This window comes from Bubalus bubalis, chromosome 4 (genome assembly GCF_019923935.1).
Source record: "Bubalus bubalis isolate 160015118507 breed Murrah chromosome 4, NDDB_SH_1, whole genome shotgun sequence".
NCBI classification, from domain to species: domain Eukaryota; kingdom Metazoa; phylum Chordata; class Mammalia; order Artiodactyla; family Bovidae; genus Bubalus; species Bubalus bubalis.
Window position 1 is genome coordinate 22,095,071 of NC_059160.1, and position 22,466 is coordinate 22,117,536.

Consider the following 22,466-nt stretch of genomic DNA (forward strand, 5'->3'; position numbering starts at 1 on the left):
ATTTGAGTTGGAGTTTGAAAGACTTTGATGAGCAGGGGTGGGGAAGGGGTGGTGAGTGGAGAAAGCACACAATATGGACTTGACCCTGGTTCTTAACTTCCTATGTGACCTTGAGAATATTGAAAATGAGGGCACTGAATTCGCTGATCACTAAAGTCTAGTGATGGAGACCCAAAAGGGTATGAGTTTGAGCATTCCAGTTTAGGGAAGAGTCCGAAAGTGTTCTGAAGCCTCTTCTGTATCACGGGAGTGGTGGGTGTGTTTGGGCCAAGGGTACGGGGAGAGGAGGAGGAGAATTTATTCAATATTCTGCCTGTCACATGGGTGCAGCACCCAGCACCATTCTGCTCATGTCACTGGGGGAAACTGCCAATGCCCTTCTTAGAAAGGTGATGATACCACTACCATCAGCAGCAACAACACTTCTTTGACAATTATTATTAGCCCAGATTTTAGAAGCGTTTTATATGTTTACACTGACATCCCATTGAATCCTCATGACAGCCCTAAGAGGTAGGTACCAATTATATTATTCCTGTTTTACAGATGGGAAAGTAGAGGCACAGAGAGGTTGGGTAACTCAGTCAAGGTCATAGAGCTAGTCTCATGGTAGAGCTGGGGTTTGAACTGCTGCTGTCTAGCTTCCTGCTTTACTTCCTCAATAAAAAACACAAGGGCGGAAATGACCCCAGCTCTGTAGGCGTGTTCTGCCTCCCCAAGACGAGAGTATAAATGGCACCATAAGCCTCTCTGCACCCCCATTAATTCAGCCTAAGACAACACTGACTTTTTTGGAAGCCATACCATGCTGATGATTCACATTCATCGGGAAGTTGCCCAAAATCCCTAAAATGATTTTGATATGAACTGCTCTAAAGCCAGGTCAGTCTCATTCTGTTCACATGCAGTTGAGTAGTTAATCCTAAACGTTGCTTTAGGCTTTAATAAGCCGGACTACATTCTAACTCTAGGCTCATAGCTTGGCCCTACAGTAATTTTTAAAACATTCTATGTTATCCAATATAAATTCTCCCAATTTAGGGATAATGTAACAATAAGAGCTAACAGTTACTGGAGAACTGTCTTTGGGCCAGGCACCTTGATAAGTGTTTTTTCATGTAGTATCTTATGTAGTTATTTAGTCTTTACATGGAATCTATTATTATTGTTACTGTTTTTGTTATTATTCAAGCAAATAGAAAATCAAGGCTAGTGAAGTTAAGAAATCTGCTCAAGATCCAATTAGGAAGTGACAGACCCAAGGTTCATATTCCAGGACTGTCTGACCCTGGGGCTTGAATTCTTATTCATCCATGTGTTCCCTCACCTCTTTGTATCAACCATGTACTTGCCATTAGATAAGTCAATCATGAAAAATGTCAAACAGAATCAAGGAGAGAACTCAGAAATAAATTACATCCCTCCAGGCATACGTGAACCAATGTCTCATGGAGTTATAAACAACTAGAGATTGAAGCATTTTTTATATAATACTGAGAACCAGGGAAGCTGAGCGATTTGCCCATGCTCACACACCCAAGGCAATAAAGGAGATGGTGAAGTAAACAGTCCAGAGAATCCAGTGCTTCATTCCATCAACACACACTTTGAGTATAAAGGAAAAACCAGCTGAAAAGTTTTGCAATTACAGCATCATCTAAATTGCCATTTTCCAATTTGTTCACATTGATCTCATGAGATTTTTATCAAAAACCTTGCTGGAGTCAACGTTCACTTCATCAAAAGCACCCCCCTGATCTGGGGAGATGGGATTAAACTGTCCCAACCAACTCACAGTGAACACGTGGAACTCCCTCCTCTAAAGGTTCATAAATCGTCTGCCTGATAATTCAGTAGAGGATTTTGTGGAGAATTAACATCTGTGTGAGGTTTTGCAAGGCTGCCAAAGGCCTGACAACCATGCAAGTTATCCCCAGTCACCAAGCATCATCCAACAGTGTTACTGAGTCCAAGCTCGTACTGCTCGCCAAACTAAAACCATTTGGGTGTCGTTTCAGGGGCTCCAAAGAGCTCAAGTACCATAGTCATTCATGTCTCAGCACAGAGAAGAATCTATCAAGAGCAAAGAGATAGATAAGAAGTGATTTATTAGAACAGGACACTTGTGAGGCTTAAAAGCAGGCAGGCGAGGGGGCGCCCCACCCTGAGAACTTACTGGGCTTTATAATCAAAGGAAAAGTGGGGAGGGGGAGAAGAACTTCTTTGTCTTTCTTGAGTGGATGTCATGCTTCCATCATCACTTCCTCCTTCAGGTCTGGCAGGGGAGTTTTCTTGTCCCTACATGGTCAGGCTAGATCCACTAGAGCATGTCCTAGGGATTATTAATTTACTGAGCTCAATGGTCAGGATACGGGTCTCATGTCACCATCGCTTTATTGTGGGGGGGCATGTCTCATGCTTCTGTTGCATGTTTGGTTTTTTTTGGTTTTTTTTTTTTTTTGCTAAGCAAGCCTGCTTGGTTTTGTGGTTAAGTAAATCTTTCTTGAGCAATCATTAACCTATAGGCAGTCTCCCATATTTTTTCCAGTTATTGATACAATCCCCTGGGGTTAACTATTTAATCACCTACTTTGTCCCTTCACTCTGTCCCTATCAAAATGACAAGTCAATAAATTGAGAGATGAGGTTTGTGGCAAGGAATAGTGATTTTCTTTGGAAATCCAGCAGACAGAGAAGATGGTGGACTAGTGTTCCAAAGAACCATTTTACTGCCTTCTTCTATACTAAAACGGGAGAGAAATGTGGCTGCTTGTTACAAGCTTCTTGGTGCAGGAATCCTTTGTTCTTGCAGCTGTCTGCATAGGTTTGATCACGATGTTCCTATAAACCTCCAACAGGACAAATGTTATTCTCTGTTCTGCAACTTTTTATCTCTATATGAATGGGAAAATGCTACCTCTTTAAAGGTCAGAGACCTGAGAATATGCTATCCTGTATATTTCAGGCTAGAGAGAACATTCTTTTAGGAAAGATTCAGAGCCAGCATGACCAAGCAAGGGAAAACCACACAGGGGTTAGAGCTAAAGGAACAGATGCAATATGGAGTCAGATCTGTTCTTCTCTGTTACAAATGGTGGTTCTGGGTCTTCCTACTGTGGGCCTGAGATCTAGTTAAAGATATTCAACACATCTCTGTCATCTAAAGCTCCAACTTCTCTCTGTCATTCCCAAGTGAGACTGCTTTCCTTGGTACAGAAGACAGGAGTCAAATTGAATCAGAGTGGTTCTGTTTTCTTTCTGCCTTCTGTTGTTGTAACTGAATCTGAAAAACCCCTTGTTTCGTCATTTACATTTTCAAGAACCTCGGCTCAGTCTGACACTTAACTCCAGACCTATCTTTGCCTTTTGTCACAGTTCTTGTCAAAGACTGTCCCTGAACAAACTTTAGTCAGGTTCCTCTGAGCCCAGCTAGGTCCCATCATTGGGCACATTATCCAAGAGCCCAGTTTTGGCAAGAATCCTGCTAAGTTAGTTTAGCCAGAATCTCCCACCCTTGATATCTGATTAAGTTCTTCATCCTCGATCATTCCTCAGGTAACATCTGGTTACCCTGGCTTGCCTTCACCAAGAATCCTATCAGGTCATTTTAGCCAAAATCTCCCCTCACTCCTGATTCTTCCTTAGTAATTTTTCATCCTTGGCTATGAATTCCAACTTTTCCTTACTGTATTCGCAGCTAAGCCAAGGCTCTCTTCCCTATGCAAAGCCCCACTGAGGTATGTAACCCATCACCACAGTCCTGATCACAACAGTGACACAAGAGACAGAGTAAGGTTTCTTTACTATCTCCTCCAGACTTCTTTCATGCATGTAATTTTTAAGCCCAAGAACTTCCTTTCAGCCTCAACTTCAAGTGTCTTTCTTTTACTTTCTTCTTCAGAACACTCTCCCCTACCCCACAGTTAGTAACAGGTGGGATCAGTATTCAACTGCAAACCACCTTTGGAGCCTCAGCCTTTTACTGCTATGCTATACTATACCTATATTATCTGCAAATGTATCAATAACTAAGGCATTGATTAAAACACAGCCCCTAACAGAATCTTGAGATTTCTACCCACCTCTCAGTCAGTTAAGCAGACAATCAAAGAATAGCCTGAAGGGAACGTGAAGGTCCAGAGATTTTGAGTAATTTAATCAGTGTTAGTAGATAATTTCTTTAAAGGTAAAATCATGACTCTGGCAAAGACAAACCCAGTAAATGTGGTAAGGACAGACTTTTAATCAGTCATAGACTACGGCAGTAAAGAAACCAAAGTGAACTGAATTTGGATTTGTGCGTTTTGAAGGGAGAATGAGGGAATAGGGACAGGGTGGGGACTCGGTAGAGTCACAGGAGTGGTACATTACAGAAAATAGGAAGGGGAGGCTGGTCGGCATGTTAGGCTTCTCTCCTCCTACAGACACTGGGGAACAGGGACCCTACATTTAGGTGTTGGTTGGAACAAAGAGCAAATTATGTTCTCAGGTAGGCACTTGAAGGTGGGGGGTGGGGTGATGCGGGGGTTGGGTTGGGTCATCCTAGGGATGTAGCATGAGCTCTTAGTGTTGTGTGCACATCTTTAAAGGACTAGTCAAGAAAGGCTCAGAATTTGATCAAGGCTAGAATCTTAGTCAACTCTCAGAACATGTGTCAAATATTTTACTTAACTCATTAATTAATAATAGAACCAATTAAAATGTTACAACCAATTCAAAGGAGAACTCACCCTACTGCACACTTATAGTCCAATAAGAAATACTGAAATGATTTTACCAATAGAGGCAAAACTGGAAAAACCAGTCCGTACCCATGGACTGGTTTTTCCCCACAATGATAAACAGTTGCATTCCACAAGAGACAATTTGCATTTTATGAAAGGAATTATTTGCATTAGTATCAAATAAATAAAACCAGAAATCAAAGAGGAGATGTAACAAGTGAAAACGCAGAAATACGAAGAATCATAAGAAACTACTATAAACAATTATATGCCAACAGATTAGATAACTAGAAGCTGCTGCTGCTACTGCTGCTGCTAAATCGCTTTAGTTGTATCCCACTCTGCGCGACCCCATAGACAGCAGCCCACCAGGCTCCCCCGTCCCTGGGATTCTCCAGGCAAGAACACTGGAGTGGGTTGCCATTTCCATCTCCAACGCATGAAAGGAAAAGTGAAAGTGAAGTCGTTCAGTCATGTCCAACTTTTACTGACCCATGGACTGCAGCCTACCAGGCTCCTCCATCCATGGGATTTTCCAGGCACGAGTACTGGAGTGGGGTGCCATTGACTTCTCCATAACCTAGAAGAAACAGATACATTTCCTAGAAACATACATCCTATCAATATTGAATCATGAATAGAAAATTTGAATAGAATAATTACTAGCAAAGAAATTGAATCAGTAATAATAATAATAAAAAAAAAAAACTCCCAACAAACAAAAATCCAGGAACAAAAATCTAGTCGGGGAACCAGATCCCACACGTGACAAATAAGAGTTCAAATGCTGCAACTTCAAATGCTGGAAGATTCTGCATGTTGCAGCTAAGACCTGGCACAGCCAAATAAATAAATGTTACATATAAATAAGCTGCTCATATTAAGAAAAAAAAAAAAAAGACCATGCTGGAGAGGATCTCCATTATTCTTGGGATTATGCCTTTTGCTTCCTTCATCCATCTTGAGGCTTCCCAAATTCTACTGACATACTGTACAAGCTGATAAGGAACTGGCAGCCTGCAGTGCAGTGAAGTGAAGTGAAGTTGCTCAGTCGTGTCCAACTCTTTGCAACCCTGTGGACTGTAGCCCGCCAGGCTCCTCTGTCCATGGGATTCTCCAGGCAAGAATACTGGAGTGGGTTGCCATTTCCTTCTCCAGGGGATCTTCCCGACCCAGGGATCAAACGCACGTCTCCTGCACTGCAGGCAGACGCTTTAACCTCTGAGCCACCAGGGAATAAGCCTGTAGTAACAAACCCCAATAAGGATTCTGAACTCTTAAAATTAAAAAAATATGAGGACCCTCCCTGAAATGAGGAAATTCTTTAATTATGGCCCTTCATTTTGTCTTTGACCAAGGAATGAACAATACCCAAGGAGGTATAGTTCTTAGGTATTGTTCACCTGCATCTTGGGAGGTTTTACCAGGTAACTGTTTAACGGTCTCGCCAATGGAAAGGCAGTTCAGAGAATCAGGAAAATGTGAGTTTCCACATGAGGACGGACAGTGGGGAGAAACGGGTGGTACCTCTTATCTCCTGTGTAGTTCACTTTTCCCTAGCCTTCCATAATAAGCTTTTTAATGAAGTTATTTTGAAGCTTCAGAGCAGCTCTGTAGACCAATTTGGCAGACTTTATTTTTGGGGGCTCTAAAATCATTGCAGATGGTGGCTGAAGCCATGAAATTAAAAGACGCTTACTCCTTGGAAGGGAAGTTATGACCAACCTAGACAGCATATTAAAAAGCAGAGACATTACGTTGCCAACAAAGGTCCATATAGTCAAGGCTATGGATTTTCCAGTAGTCATCTACAGATGTGAGAGTTGGACTATAAAGAAAGCTGAGCGCCAAAGAATTGATGCTTTTGAACTGTGATGTTGGAGAAGATTCTTGAGAGTTCCTTGGACTGCAAGGAGATCCAACCAGTCCAGGAGATCAGTCCTGAGTGTTCATTGGAAGGACTGATGTTGAAGCTTAAACTCCAGTACTTTGGCCACCTGATGCAAAGAACTGACTCATTTGAAAAGATCCTGATGTTGGGAAAGATTGACGGTGGGAGGAGAAGGGGACGACAGAGGATGAGATGGTTGGATGGCATCGCCAACTCAATGGACATGAGTTTGAGCAAGCTCCAGGAGTTGGTGATGGACAGGGAAGCCTGGCTTGCTGCAGTCCATGGGGTCACAAAGAGTCAGACACAACTGAGCAACTGAACTAAGAAGATGGCATGCTTGACTCTAGAATTTAAGAATCCAATGGAAACAGACTCCTTTAGAGAATGAGTTTGGGGTGGGGGTGTGGGAAGGGACAGTTAGGGAGTTTGGGAGGGACATGTACACACTGCTATATTTAAAATGGATAACCAACAAGGACCTACTGTATAGCACAGGGAATTCCACTCAATGTTACATGGTAGCCTGGATGGGAGGGGAGTTTAGGGGAGAATGGATACTTGTATATGTATGGGCGAGTCCCTTCACTGTCCACCTGAAACTATCCCAACGTTGTTAATCTGCTATACTCCAATACAAGGTAAAAAGTTAAAAAAAAAAAAAAAAAGAATTTAAGGATTCTGTGAGCTAAGTGTTTGGGTTGCTGCTGCTGCTGCTAAGTCGCTTCAGTCGTGTCCGACTCTGTGAGACCCCAGAGACGGCAGCCCACCAGGCTCCCCCATCCCTGGGATTCTCCAGGCAAGAACACTGGAGTGGGTTGCCATTTCCTTCTCCAATGCATGAAAGTGAAAAGTGAAAGTGAAGTCACTCAGTCATGTCCGACTCTTAGTGACCCCATGGACTGCAGCCTATCAGGCTCCTCTGTCCATGGGATTTTCCAGGCAAGAGTACTGGAGTGGGGAGCCATCACCTTCTCCCAGTGTTTGGGTTACTTGGAGCCAAAGGAAAACCTAAAAGGGTGCGAAGCTGGGTTGGGTACTTTATGTGTTCTACAGTGTACCTCGTTGCACAGAAGTTTCCCTGAGGTTGGCAGGTAACCTGTAGGTCTAACCTATTCCAAGACCAACTTGTCTCAACACTGGAGTTTTTGATTTAGGCAGCAATGGTTCACTTGTGCCCACCAATTATTGCAGCTTTTTGGCCTCTGAGACCCCCGCTAGCAATAGCATTTACATAAAACAAGACAAATGTGCACTTTGACATACCAGCAGCGCCCAAGAGATGCCACTGTGACCTGGCCCAGAGAAGGCCTGTGAACTACAACAATTTCCACAGAACCTTGACCAGGCAAAAGGACTGAACCAACAATGGGGATGTAACATGTGAAACTGCAGCCTGGGGGCTCTACATGGACAGAATCAAGGGTTGGGGTTTTTCCACTTAAAACCTGCAAATTGTCTGAAAGGCTAGCGGCTTAACTCAGTTGGCTGGGGGTAGAACCACTCACCAGCAGAAGCTGACCTCCTCCGTATGCCAAACAGATCAGGAGGGATGCAAAGAGAGAGGGATGGGACTTCTCTATTGGTTCAGTGGTCAAGACTTTACCTTACAATGCAGGGGGTGCCGGTTCAATCTCTGGTCTGGGAACTAAAATCCCACGTGCTTCAGAGCCCCCAAAATCAGAACATAAACAGCAGAAGCAATACTGTAACAAATTCAATAAAGACTTAAAAAAAAAAAAAAAAAGAACCAAGAGGGAAATTATCCACAGCCCTCAGAAAGACAGTGAGCTCAAAAAGGGTCTCACAGGTACCTCATCAGTGTTTTTCATTGTCCGTGAAGCCATCAGGAGTCTCCTTCATCCCTCTGCTGCCGTCACATCTGTTAAATAACAAAAAGTCAACTGTTAAGGCTCTAATTGGCTTTATTGGATGATTCACGAACCAGGCAGGATCCCATCTAGCAAGTAAAGAGGAACTCGATTGAGCTGCAGAAAAGGAAAGGTTTTCAAAAGGCAGCAAGGGAGCAGACAAAAGGAAATTATCAGCAAAGATGTATTGTTTTAGGCAAGGCCTCACTCCTGAGGGGAACAGAAGGGTCTATCTGCAAATTTCCCAAGACTGACCAGGAAATTCCAGCGTGGCTGGAATCACATTCCTCGGAAGGCTGAAATTATAATCAGCTTAGGCATCAAGTCCTGGTCTGCTGCCATGGGCCCAACACAAGTGACTCCATTTGGGGTCTGTTGTTTCCTTCTTAACAAGGGGCAGGGGTCACTTGGTCCACGTGACTGCAGGGGAGCATCCTGGTAGATGCATGACCGAGGGCAGCATGCAGAGAACGGGCCGTGGCCACACAGCACCTCAAGGGCAGCAAAGTGATAGTGTCCCGGAAGGACGGACTTACACCAAGTTTTTAATTATGTATCACTGGATGACTGGATCATGGTGGTCTTTATTTTAGGTATGCTATTTTTTGTTTTACAAGTTTTCTACAACAAATGTGCATTTTTTTTTTATTTTTACAGTGTTGTGTTGGTTTCCGTCATACAACATCAATCAGCTCTAATTATACATATATCCTCTCCCTCTTGAGCCTCACGCTCTAATGTGTATTTTTAGAATCAGAAGAGAGTAGGTTTTGCTTCGTCTGCTGCTGCTACTGCTAAGTCGCTTCAGTCGTGTCCGACTCTGTGTGACCCCATAGACGGCAGCCACCAGGCTCCCCCATCCCTGGGATTCTCCAGGCAAGAACACTGGAGTGGGTTGCCATTTCCTTCTCCAATGCAGGAAAGTGAAAAGTGAAAGTGAAGTCGCTCAGTCGTGTCCGACTCTTAGCGACCCCATGGACTGCAGCCTAACAGGCTCCTCCATCCATGGGATTCTCCAGGCAAGAGTACTGGAGTGGGGTGCCATTGCTTTCTCCATTGCTTCGTCTATTAATATATAATATGTATTGAGCCCCATCTACTTTGTGCTAGTGTGTTGGGGGTGGGAGCCACAAAGCTGAATGATTAATGAACATTCTCTGTCTTCAGTGAGCCTGACTCCCAGTGTTCATACTTCCTTGTGTTCACACTTACCTGGTAAGACCTCTAAACGGTTTCTGTCACCAGTGTCCTTAAGTTATGTGGCTCTGAACTCCAATAACAACTGTCATCCCTACTATGTGATTTACTTATTGATTACAAGCATTTGTTGATTCTTAAACTATTTTGAATGAATATATCTTATCTTCCCAAAAAAAGACCAAGTTATTTAAAAAAAAAAAGTCAATATTTCTTTAACATCTCTCAAGTTGACTAGACAGGTATACATTATGGACAATAATATGAGTTTGCTGGTTAAAATTCACTTCAAATCACCAAAGGACTTTCCCATAACTGTGCATGCTTCCTTCATCTTTACATTTTGACTAGCCAGTGCTCATGGATTTCAGTCAAGAATCTGGATAGAGCACAAAATCCTATGTTTCTTTTTTCTTTTACATAGGAAATTCTGTCCCTAAACTGTGGCACGTGGCCTTTATCAGCTTTTGCGGCTTTCACTATGGCTGGCGTTGGATTCCGTTTTGGAAGTGTTTGCAGTGGTCCTATTCGAATACAATCTATGCTATGGTGTAAAGCCAAAAAGACTTAGCTTTGGATTTCAACTCAGCTGATGGGAGACCACTAGCAAGATACCTTAGCTCTCTGAGCCTCAGTTTCCTAGTATATAAAATGGTAACCCTGACACCTGCTTCTTGCCGTGAAGAATAAACACGTGTGACCATATCTGCCACAGAGGTGATCAGTAAACATTTGCTTAACTGACGAAGGCTTCCCAGGTGGCGTAGTTGGTAAAGAACGGCCTGCCAATGCAGGAGACTCAAGAAATGCGGGTTCAACCCCTGGGTCAGGAAGATCCCCTGGAAGAGGAAATGGCAACCCACTCCAGGATTCTTGCCTGGAGAATTCCATGGACAAGGAGCCTGGCGGGCTACAGTCCATGGGATGGTAAAGAGCTGGACACAAGTGAGCACACACACGGTTGATGCAACTTGATTGAAACTGATGAAAGGAAAAGGAAAGTCCTATGGGGGGAGGGCATCCACATAATTGTCCCCGTCCTAAAGGGCAGTGAGAGTCCTTAAGGAAAGTGCAGAACTCCTAGAGTCAAATTACTCGGGCAAAGGTCAGTCCCTCCTTCAGTTAAATAGCTGTGGGCAGGGCTTAACAAGGAAGTGACTCCCTTCCTAAGCCTCCCTGCAGCCTCAGTCCCAACCTGAACACACTATACTCCGGTGGCGTCTTAGGTCACAAGGGCCTTCTGAAATCAGGAGCCAAGAAGACTAGGCCACAGTTTCCTCTTAAGTTTCGTGGAGAGAGACTCGGGTATAGAAATATCCTTACAGCCACCTGACTCGAAGCAGGAGCAACCACTGACAGCTTGAAGACCAGGTAACACCAGGAGAGATTCAGCCTTCCCAGCAGGACATGGGGGAGGAGGCGGGCGAACTACAGCAGGTAGTTCACTACGTGCTCTAACTGGGGGCTGGTAAACCTAATGTTTACTGCGTTTGTTTAGGAGTTCTGATCCTGTAAGTCTCAGGAAGCAAAAGTAAGAATCTAAAACTAAGAGCTAAGTGTACAGTTTATTAGGGGTTTTCAGGAAAGGGAAAGAGAGACATTTAGGTTTCCCTTTCATTTCTCCTTTGCTCCAGAATGGCTGGGGGAGTTAAGAAAATATAACTGGCTGAATCATTTTTAATATTATGCAGACCTGTCTCGCTGAGGATGTGACAGCATGACAGAAGCCCGTGGAAACACTAGGTCCCTCCTCCAGGGCACAAATGGGCTGAGGACAGGAGTCCCTGGCTTTGAGCCCAGAGCATCTCTGGGCACAAGGTCTAGTCCTCCTAGAGACTTCCTTCAGCACCGGGCTCAGGTGAAATGGGAATTCCCCCTCCCCTCTGGAAGGCTCCCTCCTGAGTTCCCTGCCCGCTCTGTTCTATAATCAGAGCCTCCTGAGTCTGTGTTTAATTCATGAGACCTGAGGTTCTCTCAGTTTAGCTTCTACTGTAGGACGGTAAGACATTTTACCTCATTTCACCCTTAGGATTAAAGACCGCGTCCTACTCAGAAATGACAAGTGGGGGAGAGATAAGGATCCCAGAAGGTCTGACTTTCAGAGAAGAAAGCGGAGGGGAGGCCTGTGAGAGGGCAGAGAGTGCGAAAGGAGAGGCGCGAGGCAACCAAACAAAACCCAGCTCATCAGGTGGTCTGCATACGTCCCTCTGGGATGAGCGTCCTCCCCACCTCCCACCACCCCCGCCTTACACTCAGGCCTTGCCTGTGTGTCCAGAGCGATGAAGTCACCTCTGTGGCTGAGTCTGTTGGGCCAAGGGGTGTTCCATGCCCCTCACACCCGGGAAAGGCCAGGGTAGAGTTCTGTCCAGCTTTCTGGGTCACAGCCTCTGTGCACAGGAATCACGGAGCACACGTGAGGGCTGTTTGCTCCACGACCTGCGACAGGAAGAGAAGCAAAATCTAAGCTTGACCAACAAATCCAGAGCTAGAAAAATCCCTACAGCGTATCCTGTGATCCTGGAGGTCAGCTGCAGCTCTGGGGTGCTCCCAGGGGACGAGCCACCACTGGGGACCAGAGGACTTCGACCACTTTTGGGGTTGTGGGGGGTGGAGGGGAGGAGAAGCAAGTCTCCAAGAAAGAAGAGAGACCAGGAAAAGATGCTGTGTAACCTAGCTTTAGGGAGTAGGTCTGCCAGAGTTTGTAGTAGATAAGGAAGAGGGTATATAAAGGAAGACAGGGTCAAAAGGGCAGGGCCACTGAGTCACTGAATTATAACAAGCCTCACAGAGAGCTTGTTATTCTGGAGCTATTCGTAATTTCCACTCCAGGCTCTGAACTTACATTCTGGGGCCCCACCCAGGCCTTCATTTCCATCAGCGTTACGTATAAAACTCATCTGTACGTTTCCATTAGGAGAAGCTTGACTTTAAATAGGAACAGCAAAGAGCAGAAGGGCTGCAATTTGCGATCAAGAAACTCAATCCTTTGCTTTAAAATAAGACTTCACTATCCATTTAACAGCTCTCCCTTCATTCTCAACGCAGATTAATAGGAAAAATACCCTACGCTTGTTAAGCGCATCCAACGTGTTTTAACTGATACTTCAACTCAGCTGCAGGCATTTGCCCAGCTCCTAGGGGCTGCAGGGCCCTCTGCTTCTCTTGCCCTTGGCCTGGCCTCTTGGTTGGGCCAAGCACTCATGCTTTCTAACCTAGAAAACCACAAAATCCTCTTCTTTCAAGTGGAAGGCCTGTGTTCTCCACCTTGACCTCAGGTCTTCCCCTCTTTTCAGATGTTGCTCCTGAATCAATAGTTAGCAAACTCTGGTTTCTTAAAGAAGTCAGGCCCTTTCTCTCTCCAACAGCAATGCTACTCCACACACACACACACACCCACACACACACCCAATGTTAAAGTCTTCACAGTACTTTAGAAAGGTTTGGGTTTGGTTTTTTGTTTAACTTACCTGGTTTCTCCCGAGCATGGTATGCTGGCTGCAAATTCAAGGCCTTGCTTCCTAGAGCACCCAGGTGTATGTCCTGCCTAAGGCATCTAGAGCTGCCCAACTCAAAAGGAAGGTCCAAATTAAAACCCGCATACATGCTCTCCTGGGGCCTTCCAGCGCTGCCCTCCAGCCCCTTCTACACCTAGTCACTCCCCTGAATCTGGAACCACGGGTCACACTCTCCTCTCACTTTTTAACCACTCTTTCTCTGGCGAGAGGTCGCTCAGTCTCCACCTGGGTCCACTTTACTTGCTTCCAACAATCTCACATCTCAATTATTATAAGCAGCACTTGTTAATCACGGAATTGCCAGATTTGCACAAAAATACAAGAGGCCCTGTTCGGTATGAATTTCTGATAAACAGCAGACATGCTTAGTGTAAGTATGTTCCACACAATATTTGGGACTACTCAAAAATTATTTGTTGTTTACCTGACATTCAGATTTGACTGCTGCTGCTAAGTCGCTTCAGTCGTGTCCGACTCTGTGAGACCTCATAGACAGCAGCCCACCAGGCTCCCCCGTCCCTGGGATTCTCCATGCAAGAACACTGGAGTGGGTTGCCATTTCCTTCTCCAATGCATGAAAGTGAAAAGTGAAAGTGAAAGTGAAGTCGCTCAGTCGTGTCTGACTCTTAGAGACCCCATGGACTGCAGCCTACTAGGCTCCTCCGTCCATGGGATTTTCCAGGCAAGAGTACTGGAGTGGGGTGCCATCGCCTTCTCCTAGATGTCTCATATTTTATCTGGCAGCACTGTATCATTTTTCTTTCATTCTTCAAATATTTATCAAGAAGTTACCATGTGTCAGGCATTATGTGAGGTGCTGGGAAAGCCAGCCAAGTTTCAGGCTTCATAGCTTATGGTATGTATGCTTTACACACATACACACACACACACACTATATATATATAGTTTCCTATAGTCATATATAGGCTTCCCTGTTGTCTCAGACAGTAAAGAATCTGCCTTGCAGTGCAGGAGATCTGGGTTCAATCCCTGGGTTGGGAAGATGCCCTGGAGAAGGGAATGGCTACACACTCCAGTATTCTTGCCTGAAGAATTCAGTGGACAGAGGACCCTGACGGGCTGTAGTCCATGGGGTCACAAAGAGCTGGACACCACTGAGCGACTAACACTTTCACTTTTATGCACTATTTTAAGTGATTCACATGTGCCTGTTTTTTTTTTCTGTCCACATACCCATGTTTTATAGGTTTAAAAACAATTTTTTATTAAGGTACAGTTGATGTACAATATTATATAAGCTTCAGATGTATAACAATTATTCACAATTTTTAAAGGTTACACTCCATTTACAGTTATTATAAAATATTGGCTACTTTCCCTGTGCTGTACAATATATCCTTGTAGCTTATTTCTTTATACCCAATAGTCTGTACCTCTTAGTCCCCTACCGTTCTCTTACCCCTTCACCTTTTCCCTTCCCAACTGGTAACCACTAGTTTCTTCTCTGTATTTGTGAATCTGTTCCTTTATTGTTATACGTATTAGTTTGTTGCACTTTTTAAGAGTCTACATATAAATGACATCATACAGTATTTGTCTTTCTCTGCCTGGCTTATTTCACTTACTCGCCATGCTGTTGCAAATTTCATTCTCTTTGATAGCTTATGTAATAGTATCTCACTGTGTGGAGTGGGTGTGTACACATACATACCACATCTTTTTACCCTTTCATCTGTTGATGGACACTTAGGTTGTTACATATCTTGACAATTGTAAATATTGTTGCTATGAGCATTGTGGCGCGTGTGTCTTTTTGAATTAGTGTTTTTGGTTTTTTTCGGACAGATGCACAGAAATGAGATTGCTGGGTCGTATGGTACTTGTATTTTTTTGAGAAACAGCCATACTGTTTTCTGCAGTGGACACACCAATTTACATTCTCACCAGCAGTGTATGGGAGTTCCCTTTTCTTGATATCCTTGTCAGTGTTTGCTATTTGTAGACTTTTTGGTGAGAGCCACTCTGACAGGTGAGAGGTCATATCTCATTGTGGTTTTGATTTGCGTTTCTCTGATGATTAATGATACTTTTGATATAACAAATAAGTTTTATTTTATAATCACATTTAGCAATGTACCTAACAACTGGAGCACACATATTCTGATCAAGCACACATGAAGTGTTTTTGAGAACTGACCATACAATAGACCATCAAGCAACATTCAACAGAGTTCAAAAACTGCATCACATACAGGTCGTACTTTCTCACCATTAGAGTGGGTTGCCATTTCCTTCTCCAGGGGATCTTCCCAGCCCAGGGATCAAACCTGGGTCTCCAGCATTGCAGGCAGATTCTTAACCATCTGAGCCACCAGGGAAGCCTAAGTTAGAAATTAATAACAAAGTATAACTATGATAGAAAATACTTGAATAGAGAAGTAACCAAACAACTGATTAGGTAAAATTCTTCTTTATAGAACAATTCAGCTATTAGATGCAGAAGTAATAATAGAATTAGCTGTTATTTTCAATAATTAATAAGATATGAATGTAGGCAACTATGATTATTAACAATGCTGTCTCTTTTCCTGTACCCATTGGCCATCTGTATTTCTTCTTTGAAAAACTGTCTCTTCAGGTCTTCCGCCCATTTTTTAATTGGGTTGTTTGTTTTGGGTAAGGAAGTTTTCAGGTATTATGCCTTCAAATATGTTCTCAGCCCCTTTCTCACTCTCTTCTCCTTCTGGATCCCTAAAATGCAAATATTTGTGTGCTTTATGCTGTCCTAGAGGTCTCTTAAGCTCTTATTTCTTTTCATTCTTTTTTTTTCTATTCAGCATTAATGATTGCCACTACCCTGTCTTCCAGCTCACTAATCCATTCCTCTGTATCATCTAGTCTACTATCAGTTCCTTCTAGTGTATTTTTCATTTCCGTTTTGTATTCTTAATCTCTGGTTGTTCTTTTATTTTCTCACTCTTTGTTAAAAGCCTCTAACTTCTCACTCTCCATTCATTCTCCTCCCCACTTCTTGCATCATCTTTATGGTCCCTACCCTGAACTCTTTCTTGAGTAGATTGCCTATCTCCACATCACTCAGTCCTTCTCCTGAGGCTTTATCTCATTCCTTTGTTTGAAACATGTTCCTCTGTTGCATCATTTTGCCTAACTTGTTCTTATTTCTATGTAGCCAGTAGGTTGGTTACATTTCCTGATCTTAGAGAAGTGGCTTTTTTGAAGGAAAAGTTCTCTGCATCCCAGAATTCACTTCCTTCTCATCACTATATGCTCCAAGGGTGCTCCCTGTGTGGTTGCATAGGTCCTTCTGCTGTGGTGGGCTGGCTACCATGGGCAGTCTGGTAGGCTTGGTTGGCCCCTGACCCAGTTGGATGTCAGGCCCTGCCTTGTGCGAAGGCTGCCAGCTGCTGGTTGGCAGGGTCAGGTCACAAGGTGTCTGACTCTAGAACCCCAGGGAGACCCATGGTTATTGATGAGTTAACTAGAGGATTGAGTTAGGGTTCAGGAGTCCCTGGGACTGTTGCCTTCCCATTGGTGGGTGAAATCACATCCTGGGGCTAGTGCCCGCTCACTGGTGGGTGGGGCCAGGTCTGAGGGTCCGGTTGCAGGGCCCAGGGACACAACTGAAATTCACCTATGGTCTGCTCTGTGCCCAGATTGTTCTAAGCCCCAGAATCCAGTCACAAGCAGCCTGCACTTGCCCCTATTTGCAGCTCTCTGTTCCTCCCCTCCTGTGTTTGCTCCAGTATCTTTGTTCAAGCTCCTAGCTCACTCTCTCGGTCTGGAGTTATCTATGTACACATCTCCTCATCTCTGCACATCTGAACTTGCAGAAAGAACCCTGGCTTTTCCATCTCTGGCTACCCCCTGCCTCCCAGCACAAAAAGAATTTGTTCAGTCGCTCAGTCATGTCCAACTCTTTGTGACTCCATGGACTGCAGAAAGCCAGGCTTCCCCGTCCTTCACCATCTGCCTGAGCTTGCTCAAACTGATGTCCATCAAGTCAGTGATGCCGTCCAACCATCTCATTGTCTGTCACCCCCATTCTCCTCCTGCCCTCAATCTTTCCCAGCATCAGTCAAGCTCTTCGAATCAGGTGGCCAAATTATTGGAGCTTCAGTTTTAGCATCAGTCCTTCCAGTGAATATTCAGGGTTGATTTTCTTTAGGATTTACTAGTTTGATCTCCTTGCAGTCCAAAGGACTCGCAAGAGTCTTCTCCAACACCACAAAGAGAATAGGTGTTCAGTAAATGCTTACTGGCTTTCACCCCGCCTCCCCTTTCCTACCAAGAGCAGGTAGCTCCCAGGTGGAAGGACACGTGTGATTTTGTCATTGCAGCCCCACCATGTGCACTGCCAGCCCCTGTGACCTGGAAGAGATCCCCCTGGATGATGAGGACTCAGACAGCTTGGAGTTCAAAATCCTGGAGTTCTATGTCAAACACCACGTCTTCCAGAACACCTCTGCCGTCCTCTCACCGAAGCACCTGAGAACAAGGAGTCTGTCCCAGAAAGGGCCAGAGCGCTGGCCAGTGAATGAGGCATGGACGCAGGGGCCGTGGCCCTGCGTAAATTCTCAATCCAGCGAGAAGGCCATAAACCTCACCAAGAAAAAGTCATCTTGGAGGACCCTTTTCGGGGTAGCAGAGAAGGAGGAAGACTCACAGAGCTCGCCTCCGGAAATCTGTCCCCAGGTACAAAGGTTGGGGGTACCTCAGGCCCGTCCTCGGAGTCCGAAATGGCCAAGGTCCCGCTCCAGCGTGGACCAGCGCTTAGAACACAAAGGTAAGCTTTGGGGGACCAGCTGCACTTTCTCTCCCGCAGCCACTTCTTTCCCTTCTTTGTGTGCCTGGAGGTTCACCTCCTCCCACCCTGAGGTAGGGAACTCTTTGAACCTCAGCTTCCCAACCTATTAATACTCAATTCTTTTGTTGGTTTTTTTTTTTTTTAATTTTATTTACTTGTTATTTTTGGCTGTGCTGGGTCTTCATTTCTGTGCAGGCTTTTCTCTAGTTTTGGAGACCAGGAGCTACTCCCTAGCTGGGGTCTGTAGGCTTCTCATTGCCGTGATTTCTCCTGTCGCAGAGCACAGGCTCTGGGGCTCACAGGCTTCAGCAGTTGTAGCACATGGCCTCTATGGCACAGGCTCAATACTTGTGGTGCACGGGCTCAGTTGCTCCACGGCACGTGGGATCTTCCCAGATCAGGGATCAAATCTGTGTCTCTGAATTAGCAGGCATATTCTTTACCACTCTGGTTGTTCAGTCACTAAGTCATGTCTGACTCTTTGCAACCCCATGGACTGTAGCATTCGAGGCTTCCCTGTCTATAACCAACTCCCAGAGCATGCTCAAATTCATGTCCATCAAGTCGGTGACTCAGTGTCCATCACCGACTCGATGGACATGAGTTTAAACATGCTCTGGGAGTTGGTTATAGACAGGGAAGCCTGGAGTGCTACAGTCCATGGGGTCACAAAGAGTCAGACATGACGAACAACTGAACTGAACTGATCAGTGATGCTATCTAACCATCTCAATCCTCTGCTGCTCTCTTTTGATTTTGCCTTCAATCTCTCCCAGCATCAAGGTCTTTTCCAATGAGCTGGCTCTTTGCATCAGGTGGCCAAATTATTAAAGTTTCAGCTTCACCATCATTTCCAATGAATATTCAGGGTTGATTTCCTTTAGGATTGACTGGTTTGATCTCCTTGCAGTCCAAGGGACTCTCAGAGAGTCTTCTCCAATTCCACTGAGCCACCAGGGAAGCCCGATTCTCAATCCTAATTGTCCTACTTTCCTTAAGACTGAGCAGAAAGGAAAAGTTTGGTGGCAATGGGTGACGGGACTGGTTTTCTGGCTCCACCATCTATAGCTAAGCTTGCTGCCCAAATTCCTAATCCACTGTGCCAGAGACCAATACAAAGGGAAGATCCCCAGATCAGCTCAGGCTGTCCTTCCTGAGGGAAGTCAACTCCCATCTCTGAGCCTCTGCGTTTCCATCCGTAAATTGGCTTCTTGAAGGTGGATGGAAAGATCAGATAGCTATATACAGAAGTGATTTCAAAGTTCAAGCCACTCAAAAAACCAAGAAGCATTTTGACAAAATCTTCTTTCAGTGGGACAAAACACATTATATTGAACAGAACATTTTCATGCAAGGCTTTACCAGTGTTGCCCTTCATCCACAGACCTAGGCGTAAACATCTTCCCCTCCAACCATATCTTCTGCCTGATGCCCAGATTTTAAAAGAAACCTGCTCTCCTGCTGGGCTGATTGGCCTGTGTCAATAATTAGTCAACAGGTGGCAGTAATGTCTCAAGTTTTAAATGTTGTGACTGTCAGGCTTGTTGGAGAATCAGCACACACAATGACAGCTTTAGAGCACTCGCTGCGATCAAGGAAGCTTCCATTTCCCATTAGACTAGTAAACTTTAGGGAGGAGAATTTAAGGTTGGGATTATCTGAGGAAATCCTCCTCCCTCCAGAGGTTCTTCTGCTGGGGGTGGGATCTGAGGTCCACAGCAGACAGAACAGTTTGGCTTGCTTGCCTGTGTGTGTGTTGTTGTGTCCAACCCTTTGTGATTTCACAGACGTAGCCTGCCAGGCTCCTCTGTCCATGGGATTTTTCCCGGCAGGAATACTGGAGTGGGTTGCCATTTCCTACACTCCAGGGGATCTCCCTGACCCAGGGATCGTACCCGGGTCTCTTGTGTCGCTTGCATTGGCAGGCATATTCTTTACCACTGAGCCACCTAGGAAGCCCCATAGAACAGTTTCAGTTTAGTTCAGTTCAGTCGCTCAGTCGTGTCCGACTCTTTGCGACCCCATGAATCGCAGCACGCCAGGCCTCCCTGTCCATCACCAACTCCCGGAGTTCACTCAGACTCACATCCATCGAGTCAGTGATGCCATCCAGCCATCTCATCCTCTGTTGTCCCCTTTTCCTCCTGCCCCCAATCCCTCCCAGCATCAGAGTCTTTTCCAATGAGTCAGCTCTTCGCATGAGGTGGCCAAAGTACTGGAGTTTCAGCTTTAGCATCATTCCTTCCAAAGAAATCCCAGGGCTGATCTTGCAGTCCAAGGGACTCTCAAGAGTCTTCTCCAACACCACAGTTCAAAAGTATCAATTCTTCAGCGCTCAGCTTTCTTTATAGTCCAACTCTCACATCCATACATAGAACAGTTTAGAGGCACATAAATAGGTTTTTCTGCTTGTCCCGTTCTTTGAAGTTTGCCAGGAAACAGAAGATTTTACAGACTTTAACTTTCAGCTTTCCTGAGGAAAACAATGTTCTGTATTTCAAGATTACCGAAGGGTCATTGGACCTTTGCTTATTTTCTAAATCTCCAGATCTCTGTGTAGACCTATAGATGTTCCTACAAAAGTGGAAATGGTTATCTCCTAAGGAGGCTTAGCTTTAATGATTCACTTAAGTTGATCCTCCCTCTCCCCTTTCTCTCTCTTTGCTTTCTTATTTAGGTAATTATGTGGGTAGTTAGCTGGTTCTATGCTGGGTGTGACCCAAGAGGGACTTGCCCTCTCTTTCTCTTTTGCCACATGTAAATCAGAATTCAGTAGTTGGTGTCCTCTGGGTTCTTTTAACTAAAGGTCACAATGTAGCTTGTGCTGCCATTTCAGACACGGGGCTGGACTAAGAACTATGAGATTATGTCCCAAGACCAAGGTCTAGTAGTGACAGGCCTTGGGACGTATAAAAACGAATGGCAATACCAATTTGAGAAACACCAACCCAGTTTTTCTGTGAGTCTGTTTTTTCTCCATGGCTGTGATCTGCTGTAACTTCACTGACATAGAGATTATTTTTCTCTCCTATAAAGGAAAACCACAGTTTGCAGTTCAGGCTTGATCTGCCAGTTCCCCAGTCTTTAAGGATTCCTTTCTGTTTTACCTTAGCTAATGGCTTCCAACCTCAACGTCACCTTCAACCCCAAGATGGCTGCTCAGATTCCAGCCATCACGTCTACATTCTAAGCAGGGAGAAAGAGGAGGCAAGGAGAAGGACAAAAGGTTATCTTCTTTCTAGATAATTCAGCTCCCTTTAGCGAGCTTTCTTAAAACTGTAGCCAACTTCTTACATCTCAGTGCGTACACCTTATAGCAAAAGAGGCTGAGAAATGTAGTTCTGTCAGCTTCCCCTGACATTTCAGGGGTCTGTTACTAAGGAAGATAAAGAAAAGGGATACTAGGTAGGAAATAGCAGACTCCCCTATATGGAATTCTCTCCCAAATGCCCTGTCCTTTCTCTTTCAAAGAAAAACCTCAAGCCAAATGCCTTCCCCACTCTCCTGCTCTCCTTAACTGCACAATGAGCCCCCAGAATAAACTCCAAAGGAAGGGCAGCCTTTCCATTTTCTCTCCACCCCCATCCAACGTTTCCTTGCCTATCAGATCAGACCAACTCTGACCAGAAGGAAATCTTTAAAAAAAAAAAAAAAAAGATATTAGAATGGAAATTTTCTTTTCTTTTTTTTTTAATTTTTTTTATTTTTTTGCCACACTGCAAGGCATGTGGGATCTTATAGTCCCCTGACCAGGGATTGAACCAGAACCTCCTGTGGTGGAAGCACAGAATCTTAACCACTGGACTGCCAGGGAAGTCCCTAGAATGGGAATGTTAACCAGATTAATTCATCTGAGTTTCAAAATGTGTTGGCTTATAGATTTTCCTGCACATATTTTGTCTGCATTCCTCCAATCCATAGAAACAGATACACAGGTTAGTCAGCTTGGGGACCACCTCTGTGTCCTCTACTGGTCTCGTGACCACGTGGTGGAGACTGGGAGATGGGGAGGGACAGCCATGAGGGCCTTCATCTGCCTCCTTTGAGGGCAAGGTGGGCAGAGTGTGACTCTTCCATGGAAAAGAACGTGCTGATCAGCCAACCAACTACACAAGGTTAGAGAGGCAAGGCGTGCAAACTTTCCTCTCCCAGCTCCCGCAGACACAAGGGAAGCCTCCCACTGGTTTGGGAATCCAGCGTCTTGCCACCTCCTTGCGTGGGTGGCTGGCATTCACAAGGAGGCTGGTTGGGCTGCAGTAAGGTGATTTATAAGTGGAAAAGTATTTTTGGTTGGATTGTTGTTAAACGGAAAGGAAAAGCACTGATCCTCCACTCCTTGACCTCTCCAGTTCTTCTCTCTCTAATCCACTGCTGATCTGTTTTTGAATCCAATGGAGCACCATGATAAATGTGGCTTTTTAAGGAAGCCATTAGGCCTTCTTTTTAAAAGGAAGGCATTGTGGACAGAGCATCAGTGGCCTG

General features: G+C 44.8%; 1 protein-coding gene and 1 long non-coding RNA gene across 14 annotated transcripts in view; one reads left to right on the forward strand and one right to left on the reverse strand.

Moving 5' to 3' along the window:
* LOC123333203 overlaps nt 1-12,662 on the reverse strand; it is a 207,646-nt gene extending 194,984 nt beyond the window's left edge. The window contains exons 1-3 of the long non-coding RNA XR_006640920.1: nt 12,526-12,662; nt 11,973-12,119; nt 8,430-8,497 (exon numbers count right to left, since the gene is read on the reverse strand). This is a non-coding gene — a long non-coding RNA (uncharacterized LOC123333203). The remainder of the gene's footprint in view (nt 1-8,429; nt 8,498-11,972; nt 12,120-12,525) is intronic.
* BCL2L14 (BCL2 like 14) overlaps nt 1-22,466 on the forward strand; it is a 36,305-nt gene that overhangs the window by 1,808 nt on the left and 12,031 nt on the right. Inside the window, exons 1-4 of one of the 13 annotated variants that reach the window (XM_025283263.3) lie at nt 10,704-11,054; nt 15,005-15,188; nt 15,289-15,413; nt 17,518-17,963. In XM_025283263.3, the coding sequence (XP_025139048.2) occupies nt 17,525-17,963 (439 nt within the window). In that variant the 5' untranslated portion in view covers nt 10,704-11,054; nt 15,005-15,188; nt 15,289-15,413; nt 17,518-17,524. Of the gene's footprint in view, nt 1-8,894; nt 9,080-10,577; nt 11,055-11,712; nt 11,872-13,135; nt 13,569-15,004; nt 15,189-15,288; nt 15,414-17,517; nt 17,964-22,466 lie in introns of those variants that run through there. The other 12 variants (XM_044941147.2, XM_044941149.2, XM_025283264.3 and 9 more) reach the window with 12 other exon arrangements.